This window comes from Diplotaxodon limnothrissa, linkage group LG3 (genome assembly GCF_057381915.1).
Source record: "Diplotaxodon limnothrissa isolate DT_005_m linkage group LG3, D_limnothrissa_male_GT1.1, whole genome shotgun sequence".
Classification (NCBI taxonomy): domain Eukaryota; kingdom Metazoa; phylum Chordata; class Actinopteri; order Cichliformes; family Cichlidae; genus Diplotaxodon; species Diplotaxodon limnothrissa.
In genome coordinates, this window is record NC_140598.1 from 65,833,193 (window position 1) to 65,847,875 (window position 14,683).

The 14,683-nt window shown below is 40.6% G+C and overlaps 1 protein-coding gene across 1 annotated transcript in view; it reads left to right on the plus strand.

The window, feature by feature from the left end:
* The window catches only part of sorcs2 (sortilin-related VPS10 domain containing receptor 2), a 381,448-nt gene that overhangs the window by 321,646 nt on the left and 45,119 nt on the right, over nt 1-14,683 (plus strand). The window contains exon 8 of the mRNA XM_085349748.1: nt 3,678-3,767. Coding sequence (XP_085205874.1) covers nt 3,678-3,767 — 90 coding nt within the window. The remainder of the gene's footprint in view (nt 1-3,677; nt 3,768-14,683) is intronic.

Here is a 14,683-nt window from a genome sequence, read left to right on the forward strand (position 1 = left end):
GAAGGAAGCCAGAGTACCTGGAGAGAACCCACAAAGACATGGGAAGAACATGCAAACAGCAACCTGACCACTAAGCTATATGATATGGAAAACATGAGACAGGAAATGCAGGGGTGAGCTAGAAAACAGTAACTGAACTTCAAAAGGAGGATTATCCGTTGGTCACTCAACCGTAGAGGCCATCATTTTATAGATGGATTAAAAATTGAACAATACATTTTTCTCAAGCTAGTATTTTTCTTATCACAGGGTGTTCAAGATGTGATACTGATAAATTGCATAGCTTAGCCAAGCTTAAACATTATTTTAAGCTAGAGTGTTATCAGAATTATAATCATATAGTCTGCATTACAGTCAAATTGAGATTTCAGGTTATGCATAGGTCTCAGGAAAAAATTATGATTGATATTATGATCTTTTCCCGAGCTTAGTGAAATAGTGAAAACTTCTATTTTCTTCCTCTTTTTTGCCAGAAACAAAACTTGTCTCCTGACTAATACATTCTTTGTACTGTACGTCTCTAAAGTGGACCCAAAATCTAGGCAGCCTCCAAGGGTCGAGGCAGAGGCACCTATACTGTGGCTTTTGTTGCATTTACTTTCCAGCACTCTGTAGATAGATACTTTAATGATCCCACGAGAGAAACTGTTGCATTAAATCAGCAGAATAAAAGAATAAAATTACTACAGTCTACAATAAAAAAGCAATAAACAACAAAGTTAAAGTCTTATACTATGAGATAGTTCTATATACATAATACTAGTAAGGAAAAACTGAGCAAGTTTTTTTTTTTTTTTAAACCTGCATCTCCCCAGTTATTTCTCTTTCAGCATTTGTGTATATGTTGTATCTGTCAGTGTATCTATTCAGTTGCAGCTGTGTTTGCGCTTACAGCTGAATTTGCAGCTTTATGTCTGTTTTACTGATAAACTCTTGCTGCCCAGATAACATACAGTGCTGTCACTTGAAATGGAAAAAGAATTTCTATTCGTGATAGTGTGCGGAATTAATCTTGTCTATAATTGATTTGCCATGCAGTACAGTACTGCACACTCTGCAGTGGCCAATAGTTCAATTCTATTTGCATGGAGAATAGACATGAGCTGGTATGCTAGAGGACAATCTCCACAGTAGGACAAAGTTGCTCTCTCTGGGTGTTGTCCCCCTATGTGTAAAGTTATGTGTGCATGAGTGTTTGCATCTGTGAGAAGAATGAAAACTCATCAGGTCACTGTAGACTGGCCCATTATCCTTAAGGGATAATCCTCCTAATATTTCAAGCATTACATACAGATATCAGGTTTGAAGAACAACACCTCAAACAATCTTTACTAGCAGTTCTTACGTGTTTACCTATAATGAAACCCAACACCTGGCAGTTCTGTGAGTGATGTATGTGTGCGAACATTTACTGCATGTGTCACTTTCCCTTTAAAGTAATTGTTGATACTTTCATCCCCAACTTTATAAGGTGAGGTCTGTTCCTTGATCATTAATATGAAAATTATCATAACCATTGATCAACAACTGATCAAAACCCATTGATCAAAGGCCATGAATACCATTAACAGAGAGAGTTGGGGAATGGCTGCAATCACAGCTTTGTAAGATGGCAAAAGATGGTTTCAGTTATTGTGCAAATGTAGTGTTTATACGGCTGGGGAAACCTGCAGTCAACTGAGACTGAAGAAGTCACTTGGATGAGTGATGAAACGTTTCTTCCACTGAAAACGCTACGTCCAGATGAACAGAATCAACCTTTTGTGATCGACTTACCTGGATGATTGAGCATGCATCAAGTACAATACAATACAGTACGATACAAAGTGCTCTGACTGGTCACCTTTAATCTATGAGGTCCTAATTAGAATAATCTCAAACCTAACTGAATAACTATGTAGATTTGAAAGCGTCCAGAACAGCAAATAATGGAATACCTTTTGGAAAATTAGTTTTCAGAGCTCCACACTTTGAGAATTAATGTAAAAAGTGTGTTGTGGATTATGATACCTAAACACAAGTCTCTATACTGAGTACAGAAACTAAAACAAGGTACATATAGACAAAGAAAAAAACTGGAGGTGATGATAGACCAAATACATCTTGTCACTTGCATTGCCAGCTTTTCATGTGCTTTGTCAGTCTTTTTTTATTTTTTCTCCTTTCAGTGTGCTGTTATGTGGTGAACATTTCCCGTGAGGTTTTCAGTTTTTTAAAGCCCTTCATTGTTCATTAAGTTCACCTGTTTGTTTTAACCCTTCCTTCAGTTGGTTGGTTGTTGTCTAGTAACTTCTTGTTCACATGTTCCTTACTGTGCTCTGTTCTTTTATTATGATTTTGGGTTTCATTTAGTTTGCTGGTTTCCTGTTTGTTATTTTAAGTGAAGGCGTTTTCAACAACTGGCAGCCTGCAGTCCTAATCCTTTCAGCTGCTGGGGGTTCACCCAAAACATTTCTTTCTGAAACTGACAAGTTTATTGATTTGCAATGAAGTACTGAACCTCTGACATTCAGCTATTCACACAAGTTTCACAAACACAAGAAACTCTGGCTCTTTGTATAAATTTTGTCCAAAAAAAAAAAAAAAAAAAATCTTAATGGTATAAACAGATCTTCGGGGTACTTTTCCAACATTAAGGCACTACATAAATATGCAGAGTCAGAGCTGAGAATGCAGCTCTCATCCCACTCTGCCAGCCGTCCTTTAGAAAGTGATTCCTTTTGAAACCTCAGTCCATGACACTTTCTTCAGTAGCTCTCATTTTTTAAAAATGGCTTTTTTTGTTTGATCCCTCTGCAATGCTTATCATTAAAGAAAAGTGGAACTTACCTGCTCCTTTCAATCACAAGCAATGGCAATAATCACAGCTCAGTCTGAACTCAGATGACAGAGACTGACATCTCCATGAAGGGAAAAAAGGCAAAGTCAAAAATAGAAGCACTGAATGCAAAGTTATAAACCTTTCCTTTTTATTTTGACAAAAGAAAAAATGGTTTTTTTTTAACACAAAAAAAAAAAAAGGAGTTTCAGTGCTGCTCACCTGTTTCAGAACATGGTTAACTCATTTCTGAGCCTGTCACTTGGGATATGACACATTCAGCTCTTGTTCCAATCCACTGTCAGTCACCAGTGCGGTCTCTTTTCTCCCAACTTCCTCTGCTAAACTGTAGAATCACCTGTTTGAGTATTCTGGTTCGTGCTATGTGAGCTTTTTCATCGTCTGAGCACTCAGCAGGACGACGGCATGATTCAGCCTTTTACCCATTTGTGAGTTGAATGCCAAGGTCTGTGCAATGCGCAGGAGTTTCTTTGCATTTACCTATCAGCACAGACTGAGTCACCGGCAACAGATGGTGAACTGTGCACCTCCACCTCCACAATTAGTCAGCTGGACATTTGCAGATGTTGAACATTTGATTGTTTTTCTGCAGGACAATATTTAAATGACTGGATGAATTCAGCCTTAATATGTCTCTTGATGCTGTGTCACTCAAATTGTTTTCTGTTTCACTCTTGCCTCGTTTTTAATCTCAGTGCATTCAGCAGCTTTCCCTTTAAAGTAATATACTTATGGGTCGTATGTCTATAAAAAATTTAAAACTGTTTGACTATATTATAACTGTAGAACTGTTAGACTGTTATTCATGCTGTTGCTGTTGTTTTTGCTTATTTCCCAGGTCACCACAGGCAATCGGACCAAGCACTATGTGTCCTACCGACGGAATGAATTTGTCCAGATGAGGTTTCCTAAGTATGCCTTACCAAAGGTAATGGACGAGAAAATTGGTGCATCTTTTGCTAATATTGATTTAAGGTTGACACAGTTTGCTCCCTGAAAGACTTCTCAGTCTGAATTATGCACGCATCCCTCAGGGATCAGTGTTTTGAACACTTTCATTTATAGTTGTTTAGCTAAGAATAATTACAAGAATTCAGTGGAATCAGATTTATTTTTACTTTTGACATTAAATGTGTAGGTTCTGTAAAGTCATTACTGATGAAACCCACACCATTAAGTGAACTGCAGTTTGTATTCTGATATTTGCACACACTTATGCTCACATTCCATGTGTGACCAGGTTCACAACAGTATTTCATGATACTCCATCGCTAGAGCCCCGCACTATTGTATCTTGTACAATATTTGAGGGACTAGCGTACACCATATATACCCGTGTATCAGCACACACGGTTACAACATTTACTTGGAAATGATGAATTTAAATAAGACAGTACCAGAAAAGTTTGGGATACTCACCTATGTGAGTTCATTAAATTAGACCAGACTGGCCTACCACTCCTTGTACACACCACATTACTTATACATATTTGCTGTGTGATTACTTGATTTACTGGTGAAGTGTAAAGTGTGTAAAAAGTGTAAAGTAAAGTGTGCGTGTTAGTCCCCATAGGGAAATAGTTCCTCTGCATTTAACCCATTCACCCAGTGAAGCAGTGGGCAGCCACCAATGCAGCGCCCGGGGAGCAGTGTGTAGGGACGGTACCTTGCTCAGGGGTACCTCAGGGTAGCCGTTCAGTGGAGTCGAACCCCCGACCTTCCGATCATGGGGCCACCACTCTACCTACTGAGCTATCCCTGCCCTGGTGGAAGTACTCTTGAAGTACCCTTTCACATTACACATACGTTACTATGTTTTATCCTATAACTGAGGATTTGAAAACAGCCATGTGACTAACTAGGTCAGTCTCATTGACCTCATCTACTGCTTGGTAATCCTTTCACTATCAAAACACTATATGTGTGTATTTTTATTTTTTTTATATCTTAATGTATAATTTATGTTCAAGTCTGTATCATGCTGCGCTGCACTAAATTTCTAAGCTAATAATATTCTCACTGATGCCAGGAGTAGACAAGCAATGCATTTGAACCATCACATTCTTTGGATTTTTTGCTGAAATCCATTGTGTATCCTTGAAATAGAAAGTCCACAGTCCACAGACTGTTGCAGGTAACTGAGAATCATGGAAGGTCCATTATTTCAAAGTTCTGTTATTATCTGTTCAGACACAGGAAGGCATGCTAGAATGATATACTGTAAATGTGTCCCATTCCCCATACAAAGGGTTTAGTGTGAAATTTCATGTTCCTAACTCTATGGATTCAAAACTTTTAAAATCAAACCCCTTGTTCCAATATGTTCCACTTCTTTGTTGGTCTCAAGTGTTAGTACACTACCTGCACTCAAATTAATCCTGGAACTGCCCTGATACATGATAACCTCCATAAAATATTCACACCTCAGCATTGATCCAGCAGCATCTTATGTCACTCACATAGCCAGAGAGGATAAATGAGCTCCACTTCAATACAGGCCAGTATTGGAACCTTTGCTGTCAGCATCAGCTGCACAGGGAACCATTTTAGTGTGACACTTGCCAGAGTGCTATTGAACTCATCTGATTGCATGGTAAGCCTGAGGAAATCTTTCAAGATTTTTGTTTTTATTTATTTATTTTTCTTGGCTTTAAACTAAGCCCTTTTAGCCAGACACTGCGATTGTTAGTCTGTCACTGATAATCTTATGCAAGGTGTTTAGCAACACGAATACGTAAAATACTAACCCCACCACTTACAGAAATCTTATAACCTGAATTGTCTGGCTACTTCAGCACCAAGAGCTCCACAATTTCCGTGATCCTTAAGGTGAAAGGAATTGAATTACACAGACAAACACACATCTGGGGATCTGCTGTAATGGGAAGCCAGTGGATAAATTAGTTTGTGTGTAAGTATGTGTGTGTGTAAGTATCTGTTTAGATAAAATATGCCCTAGTTACTCTCATGCTCATCGCTCCCTCTGTCTCTCTACATGTGTCCTCTTACTTGGGTGAGCAGATAGGTCACGCTTTGCGAAGCTTTTAGGTCGAGCGACATGGGGTGGGGTGTCAGGGCAAAGAAACAGAGACAGGCGAGAGGGATGGTGAGAGAGAGACTGAAGGGGGAAGATGAGGAGAAAGTGTGTGTGTGAGTAAGGGGTTCCATGTTTTTCCACTGTTAATAATTGAAAGGTTGGCAGATAAAAAATGCAGAGGCCATGAGAGAAAGCAGTTTTACTGTGTCCTGTGAGACCTGACCCAAGTGATGGATTAACCACACACCCACCCACACACACCCACACAGGTGTGAAATCACAAGTAATAATTGTTCCTTTTTGCTCTGCTTCCATCTCCTCTGGCCACTCGGAATGTGATCATGTTTCTGGGGTTTTTAACACTTTGTTTAGCTATCAGTGTATCATTGACCAGACAGTGTCTTGTTGGTGCCTAGTAGGTCCTACGGAAGCAGTCTGCTGACTTGGGTGTGCATGGCTGCCAGTGGCACTGGGACACTAGTGTTTATTGATGATGTAACACAGGACAGAAGGAGCTGAGTGGATTCTGAAGTGTTCAGAGACAAACTGTCTGCTCAAATCCAGCTAAGTGCAGTCAAATTGATTGGGCAGTGTTTTATAATACAGATGGACAATGACCTAAAATATACGGCCAAAGCATCCCAGGAGTTTATTAAAGCAAAGAAGTGGAAATGTCTTGATTGGCTAGGTCAGTCACCCCATCTCAACCCAACTATGTATTTCACTTGTTGAAGACTAAACTTCTGACAGAAAGCAAAGAAAAGCGTCTGGACTTCTTTAAGTTGCTTGAAGACGTTTCACCTCTCATCCGAGAAGCTTCTTCAGTTCTAAGGTCAAATGTTGGGGAGTCCCAGATATAAACCTAGTGGGAGTATCCCCCCACAGAGGGACAAAAGGACCCCCTGATGATCCTCTAATCGCCTGAGCCAAGGTGTGAAACTGGGTGTGGGTCCCAATCAGCCAGAGTTTCGGGTGAGTTCATTGTGAAACCTGGCCCCACCTTATCATGCGAATTCCTGAGATCAGCTGGCCCAGGATGTGAGTGGGCGTTAAGGCGTCTGGGGAGGGAACTCAAAACTGGATTATAGATGGCAGAGAGTTGGTGTCGTAAACCACCGCCTCTGTTCAAAGATGGTCACTCACAGTGGACATAGATGGCTTCTTTCACTCCTCTTTCAAACCATCTGTCCTCTCTGTCCAAAATGTGAACATTGGCATCCTCAAAAGAGTGTCCTTTATCCTTAAGATGCAGATGGACTGCTGAGTCTTGTCCTGTGGAGGTGGCTCTTCTGTGTTGTGCCATGCGCTTGTGAAGTGGCTGTTTGGTCTCTCCAATGTAGAGGTCTGAGCATTCCTCGCTGCACTGTACAGCATACACCACATTGTTAAGTCTGTGTTTTGGCGTTTTGTCTTTCGGGTGAACCAGTTTTTGTCTGAGCGTGTTGCTGGGTCTGAAATGCACCGGGATGTCATGCTTGGAGAAAACTCTCCTGAGTTTTTCTGATACACCGGCTACATAGGGGATGACAATGTTGTTGCGCCTGTCTTTCTTATCCTCCCTCGCTGGTGTCTGATCTTCTTTTCAGTGCCTCTTTGCTGACTCACCACTACATATTTCAAATACAACGAAGGCTTTTACAGACAAAAACATGGCTGTGCCATGGGCTCCCCCGTGTCACCTATTGTAGCCAACCTTTACATGGAGGAAGTGGAAAGGAAGGCTCTTGGCTCTTTCAAAGGAAGAGTACCCAGCCACTGATACAGATATGTAGACGACACCTGGGTCAAAATCAAGACACAAGAAGTGGAATCCTTCACTGCGCACATTAACGCTGTGGATAAAAACATCAAGTTCACCAGGGAAGACACAAAGGACGACTGTTTGCCTTTCCTGGACTGCGCCGTGCACATTGAAGAGAACGGCAACCTCAACATCGAAGTTTACCGGAAGCCCACACACACGGACCAGTACCTCCTCTTTGACTCCCATCACCCTCTGGAACACAAACTTGGAGTAATTAGGACCCTACACCACTGTGCAGAACATGTTCCCTCTAAGCCTGAAGGAAAAAAGAAGGAACACACACATGTAAAGGAAGCACTCAAAACGTGCAGCTATCCTAAATGGGCGTTCTTAAAGTCAGCAAAGAGGCACAGAAAAGAAGATCAGACACCAGCGAGGGAAGATAAGAAAGACAGACGCAACAACATTGTCATCCCCTATGTAGCCGGTGTATCAGAAAAACTCAGGAGAGTTTTCTCCAAGCATGACATCCCAGTGTATTTCAGACCCAGCAACACACTCAGACAAAAACTGGTTCACCCGAAAGACAAAACTCGAAAACACAGACTTAACAATGTGGTGTATGCTGTACAACGCAGCGAGGAATGCTCAGACCTCTACATTGGAGAGACCAAACAGCCACTTCACAAGCGCATGGCACAACACAGAAGAGCCACCTCCACAGGACAAGACTCAGCAGTCCATCTGCATCTTAAGGATAAAGGACACTCTTTCGAGGATGCCAATGTTCACATTTTGGACAGAGAGGACAGATGGTTTGAAAGAGGAGTGAAAGAAGCCATCTATGTCCACTGTGAGTGACCATCTTTGAACAGAGGCGGGGGTTTACGACACCAACTCTCTGCCATCTATAATCCAGTTTTGAGTTCCCTCCCCAGATGCCTTAACGCCCACTCACATCCTGGGCCAGCTGATCTCAGGAATTCGCATGATAAGGTGGGGCCAGGTTTCACAATGAACTCACCCGAAACTCTGGCTGATTGGGACCCACACCCAGTTTCACACCTTGGCTCAGGCGATTAGAGGATCATCAGGGAGTCCTTTTGTCCCTCTGTGGGGGGAAACTCCCACTAGGTTTATATCTGGGACTCTCCACCATTTGACCTCAGAACTGAAGAAGCTTCTCGGATGAGAGGTGAAACGTCTTCAAGTAACTTAAAGAAGTCCAGACGCTTTTCTTTGCAAGCTCCTTTGACTACGATGACCTGGATGACTGAGAACCTTCACAGACATTCTGACAGAAAGGCCAACAAACAAAGAGCAACTGAAACTAGCTGCAGTAAAGGCCTGGCAGAACATAAAAAAGGAGGAAACCCAGCATCTGGTGATGTCCATGAGTTTAAGAGTTCACGCTGTTGTTGCCAGCATAGGGTTTTCTAGACAAATAAATAACTGTTAATAAAATGTTCATTTATAACATTTTATTATCAATCATTTATTTGTCCAGTTACTTTTGAGCCCCTGAAATGAAGGGATATTGTTAAAAATGCTTTAGTTCATCACATTTTTAATATTTTTGTTCAGCTGCATTTGAGTTGTTTGGTTAAAATTCATTGTGCTAATATACAGAACCAAAATTAGAAAAATGTTGGCTCTGTCCAAATATTTATGGGCCTAACTGTATGTATATACACATTAGTTGCAATGACACACTTTCTATTTTAAAAAAAAACAAAACAAAACCAAAAACACAAAAAAACCCTGTGTTATTTGAATCCACAAGCCAGTAAAGACTTACGAGACAACAGATACCCATCTGAATGAATAGAGGCATGCAGCTACAGCACAATAAGTTTCTCTAAAGCAGAATTTCTGAAGAGTGATAAAGCTGTAAAATGAGGCTTTATTTTTATGTGCAGCCAATTTCATAGGAGAAAGACAGGCTGTAGGGTGTATGTAAGTGGCAAAATCAAAGATTTTTTTACTTTAATCTCAAAATAAAAATAAAAACAACTAAATGAGGTAATAGCTGTAGGGCATACTGTAGATGACGGAACTGAATATTTGGTTTTATTAAATGCCTCATTTTACCAGAAAACAGATGTTTTCTGTTGAACATGTCAGGCTTTTGATATAAGTAGATGTATTAAGGTTACTTAAAATGACTGAATGTCTGTCTCTCTGTGTTAGCCCTGCGACAGATTGGCGACCTGTCCAGGGTGTACTCTGCCTCTTGCCCTATGATAGCTGGGAAAGTCTGCAGCCCTCATGACCCTGAACTGGATAGGTGGAAGGGAATGGATGCATAAATGTTAAAAAAACAAAAAAACCACAAAAAAAACAACTTTATTTAAACTTTCTGGACTTGCATGTGTAATAGTTATACATATGCAAGAGAATTCTCTCCCCAACTGGTCACAGCAGATGGCCGCCCCTCCCTGAGCCTGGTTCTGCTGGAGATTTATTCCTGTAAAAAGGGAGTTTTTCTTTCCCACTGTCGCCAAAGTGCTTGCTCATAGGGGGTCATGTGATTGCTGGGTTTTTCTCTGTATGTATTTTTGTAGGGTCTACCTTACAACATAAAGCGCCTTGAGACAACTGTTGTTGTGATTTGGTGCTGTAGAAATAAAATTGAAATTGAAGAATTTGTCAACAAACAACACTCTCCATTTGCCTTAATTGGTGACATGTTGAGTCAGAGATTATTTGTGTGCAAGGAGTGTTTTTCCAGAACCACCCATTCCAAACACAAGGTCAGCTGTGGGCTAAACGTCCTCGTGCTGCTGCTCCATTATTCCAGTTTTTCTTCTTGTAAATTTCTAACAACACGACTGGAAAGTAATCCTAAAAGGAATCTCATTATAAGATACATGAATAGTTTATTATGACTCTAATGTCTTTAGATATGAGAGACTTAAAGTCTGTTAAATGGGATGTATAATGTTATGTGCACATTAAGCATTTTAGCATCTCCTAGTGGTTAGCTTGGAGACTACCGTCAAGTGAATTTTTCTGTGGCTTGGCTTGTGCATAATTCTTTATTTTCATTGAGCATATTTCTGTTTTGTATTTTTGTAGTTTCACAAGCTCTGGGAAAGCACTGTAAGATGTACATTGGTGAAGACAAACAAGTAAACAGCCCTCAACTTTACTTCCACATCTGACTCATCATTTAACGCTTTCAGTGCCTGCTGCATATGTTTAGCTATCTGTCACTTCGTGCAACAGAACCACGCACGCAGGGGACAGAATAGGATGTATAAGAATCCTATGTGCATCTGTATTACCAGGTACAAGCTGAGTTGAATAAAATGAAAATCAAACAATCTCAGGAGCTGTCAATGACATTGTGAAGCCAGAAGTCCAAAGAAACACTTGTGGCTGTCAATACCACATTTCAGGATTGCAAGGGTGTGTTCTGCTGCAGAGGCAGAATGCTGCAGTGAAGAAGCAGTACATAATAAATGTGAAATAAAAATAATATCTTAAAAAATAATCTGACTTTTTCACATCAGGACAACAGTCAAAACTCTGTGACCCATGACAGCTAATTTTTCAGTATTTAGAAATAAAAGCTTGACCTGTAAGCATTTTGAGTGAGTGCTTATAATTACTAAGAGAATTGATTTTATCTTTAAGAGGTATGTGTAAGACAGCTGGATGAGATCTTAAAGCAGTTAAATCTTTTAGAAAGCTGAAATGTGTGGGCCGACTGTATCAAAGACCTCTTTACTGAATTCAGTAATGTCCACGGGGCATGATGGGGATTTTAATGTGATTAATGGGATCTGTTAGAGTGTGAAAGGAAATGAGCTCAAAGCTGCTGAGAGAGGGTGAGCCCACTGAAGAGGCTATTATGTCCCAGCTGACTGCCGGGGGAAATCTGGCATCAGATGTTGTCCTTTTTTTTTTCTTTTTTTTTCCCCATTAATTAAATGAGCAAGACGTTCCTCGCACCATTCTGACCAAGGCTCAGTGATGTTACTGTAGGAAATGGGACAGTGATGGAGTATAATCTGTCAGAAAGATGTCTGAAATAATTGTACATGAGCCACCGGCAGGAGTATTGAGAACGGGCATAAGTAATAGAAGTTTATAAATCTCCTTCACATGTCAACCAAGCATTTGCTTTTAGCACGTGGCCTGAAATTCAATTTAAGACACTTGTGTTTTCAATTCAGTTTCCACCCTGATGGCCAGCAGGGTGCCAGTGGAAACTGTGGTACTGTTGGTCAAAGAGAAAGGAACAAGCTGAGGTGTTAGATGAGGTGAGAGGAGGGATTGTGTCTCAGCATCCGCTGACCCCACTCTGTGATTGTATGTGACCACTACGCTTCTGAGCGTATGCCTAGCTGCAGGGTGGCTGTAGCTCAGGAAGTACAGCAGGCCATGCCAAGTATTCTTGTGCAAGATACTAACCCCAAGTTGCTCTCCGATCCATCCATTGGAGTATGAATGTTAGCTAGGAGGCACTAAAAGCTTAGAAGAAAGTGAATGTGGGACGTTGTATAGAGCGCTTTGATTACTCTGGGAGAATAGCAAAGCGCTATATAAGAATCAGTCCATAGCTGCTTGGTTTTATTCAACTGTGGCCATGGCAGTAATTGAAACACCTGAATTCAATTATTTGGATATTTGAGTGAATCCTTTAGTGTACTTCATCACAATGGTAACCATTTAGAGCTCCTGTTGTATGTTTCTGAATGGCTGCCTGAAAAGGTAAGACAGGGAAAAAATAAATAAATCAAGGAATGAAGTATTTGGTAACATGACCAACATGGTTGTCCTGCCTTTGTAAGACTTCTCAGCTATTGTTCTCAGTGATCCATGTAGACACTGTGGTCACAGGCTTGTACACCAATCATGGCTACATGATTATAAGTGATTACTGTTAAACCTTTTTCTCTTACTATACTTTTACTATAGACTGTAAACATCAACGTATGGAAACAAAACTTTTAGGAGGCACGGCTGAAGCAAGGCAGTCAGAGCACACAATGTATAAGTCACTGTGAAAATCCAAAACAAAGGATTGTTAGGATATGCAAGGGTGAGATGATTGATGGTCAGTCTTGTACGTATGCCTTTAATAGTGAATGTTGTCTGATAACATTATTAAAACCTGCTGTCTCTTTCACCTAAATGTAAAACAAGATGTACGAAAACATCTTTCACTTTCACAATTTCCTCATTTTATTTTATGCCTCCTTCTGCTAGTGTGTACAATTTAAAGTCAGGGGATCCTTATTTTCACTCATTCTTGTGGTTTGTTTTTGCTCCACACAGGGTTGGTAGATTTTTCAGGATGTGCACCCAGACAGTTTCCTTTCATGTGTAAATGTAAATTGAGCTTTACATTCTGCACCGTCTCATTATAGTGTTCTGCCTTTGCCTTTCTAGTGTTATTAGCACTGTGCTGAGTTTGGATCAAGTACACAGTGAAATACACCGTTGTGAAAGAATATTTTCCCTCTTCCTTCCTTTCATATTTATTACTCTAAAATGTTCAGATCATCAAATGAACTTTAATATTATAGCGTATGGCAGATTTAATTTCATGAAAATCTTCAGGTATTTTACTAGCTTAGAGTAAAGAGGTTTTACTGTATATATTAAGCAAATGTTTTTTTAATGGAGGGGCTGTTTTTTTTTTTTGTTTGTTGTTTTTTTTTTTTTTTTTTTTTTTTTTTTTTTACACATGGGAGTCTATGAGTACAAGCCTCAAGTGGGAGCCTGAGAAACTATCAGTTCTGTAATTGCTTCATTTTTCAGCACTAGTGGTTGCCACTTCAAGAGTTTCACCCACCACAAGGGACCAGAATCTGCCAATTTCCAGAATTCTTGATCGTTGACTGGCAGATCAGCCTCACGCAATCAGGCAGGCAAATCAAGCATGTGAGTGTGGAAAGGACACTCACAGCCACATGGTAACCCACTAAGGCTACATCCACACTAGCCCAGATAGATTTGAAAACAGCGTTTTCGTCTGAAAACGGTACACGTCCACACTAGTGTTTTCAATCATTTTCACAGAGTTGTGTGTCCACATTGAAACGACCAAAAACGCTTTTGGGCTTTTTTTTGTTCACCAATTCTGCTTTTTGTTTTTGTGTTAAAAATTAAAAGACAATTAAGATTGCATGTATCCTTGTTACAATAAGGATTTATTGATGAAAAAAAATGTGGGACATACAGTGGGGCAAAAAAGTATTTAGTCAGCCACCGATTGTGCAAGTTCCCCCACTTAAAATGATGACAGAGGTCAGTAATTTGCACCAGAGGTACACTTCAACTGTGAGAGACAGAATGTGGAAAAAAAATCCATGAATCCACATGGTAGGATTTGTAAAGAATTTATTCGTAAATCAGGGTGGAAAATAAGTATTTGGTCAATAACAAAAATACAACTCAATACTTTGTAACATAATCTTTGTTGGCAATAACAGAGGTCAAACGTTTACTATAGGTCTTTACCAGGTTTGCACACACAGTAGCTGGTATTTTGGCCCATTCCTCCATGCAGATCTTCTCGAGAGCAGTGATGTTTTGGGGCTGTCGCCGAGCAACACGGACTTTCAACTCCCGCCACAGATTTTCTATGGGGTTGAGGTCTGGAGACTGGCTAGGCCACTCCAGGACTTTCAAATGCTTCTTACGGAGCCACTCCTTTGTTGCCCGGGCGGTGTGTTTTGGATCATTGTCATGTTGGAAGACCCAGCCTCGTTTCATCTTCAAAGTTCTCACTGATGGAAGGAGGTTTTGGCTCAAAATCTCACGATACGTGGCCCCATTCATTCTGTCCTTAACACGGATCAGTCGTCCTGTCCCCTTGGCAGAAAAACAGCCCCATAGCATGATGTTTCCACCCCCATGCTTCACAGTAGGTATGGTGTTCTTGGGATGCAACTCAGTATTCTTCTTCCTCCAAACACGACGAGTTGAGTTTATACCAAAAAGTTCTACTTTGGTTTCATCTGACCACATGACATTCTCCCAATCCTCTGCTGTATCATCCATGTGCTCTCTGGCAAACTTCAGACGGGCCTGGACATGCACTGGCTTC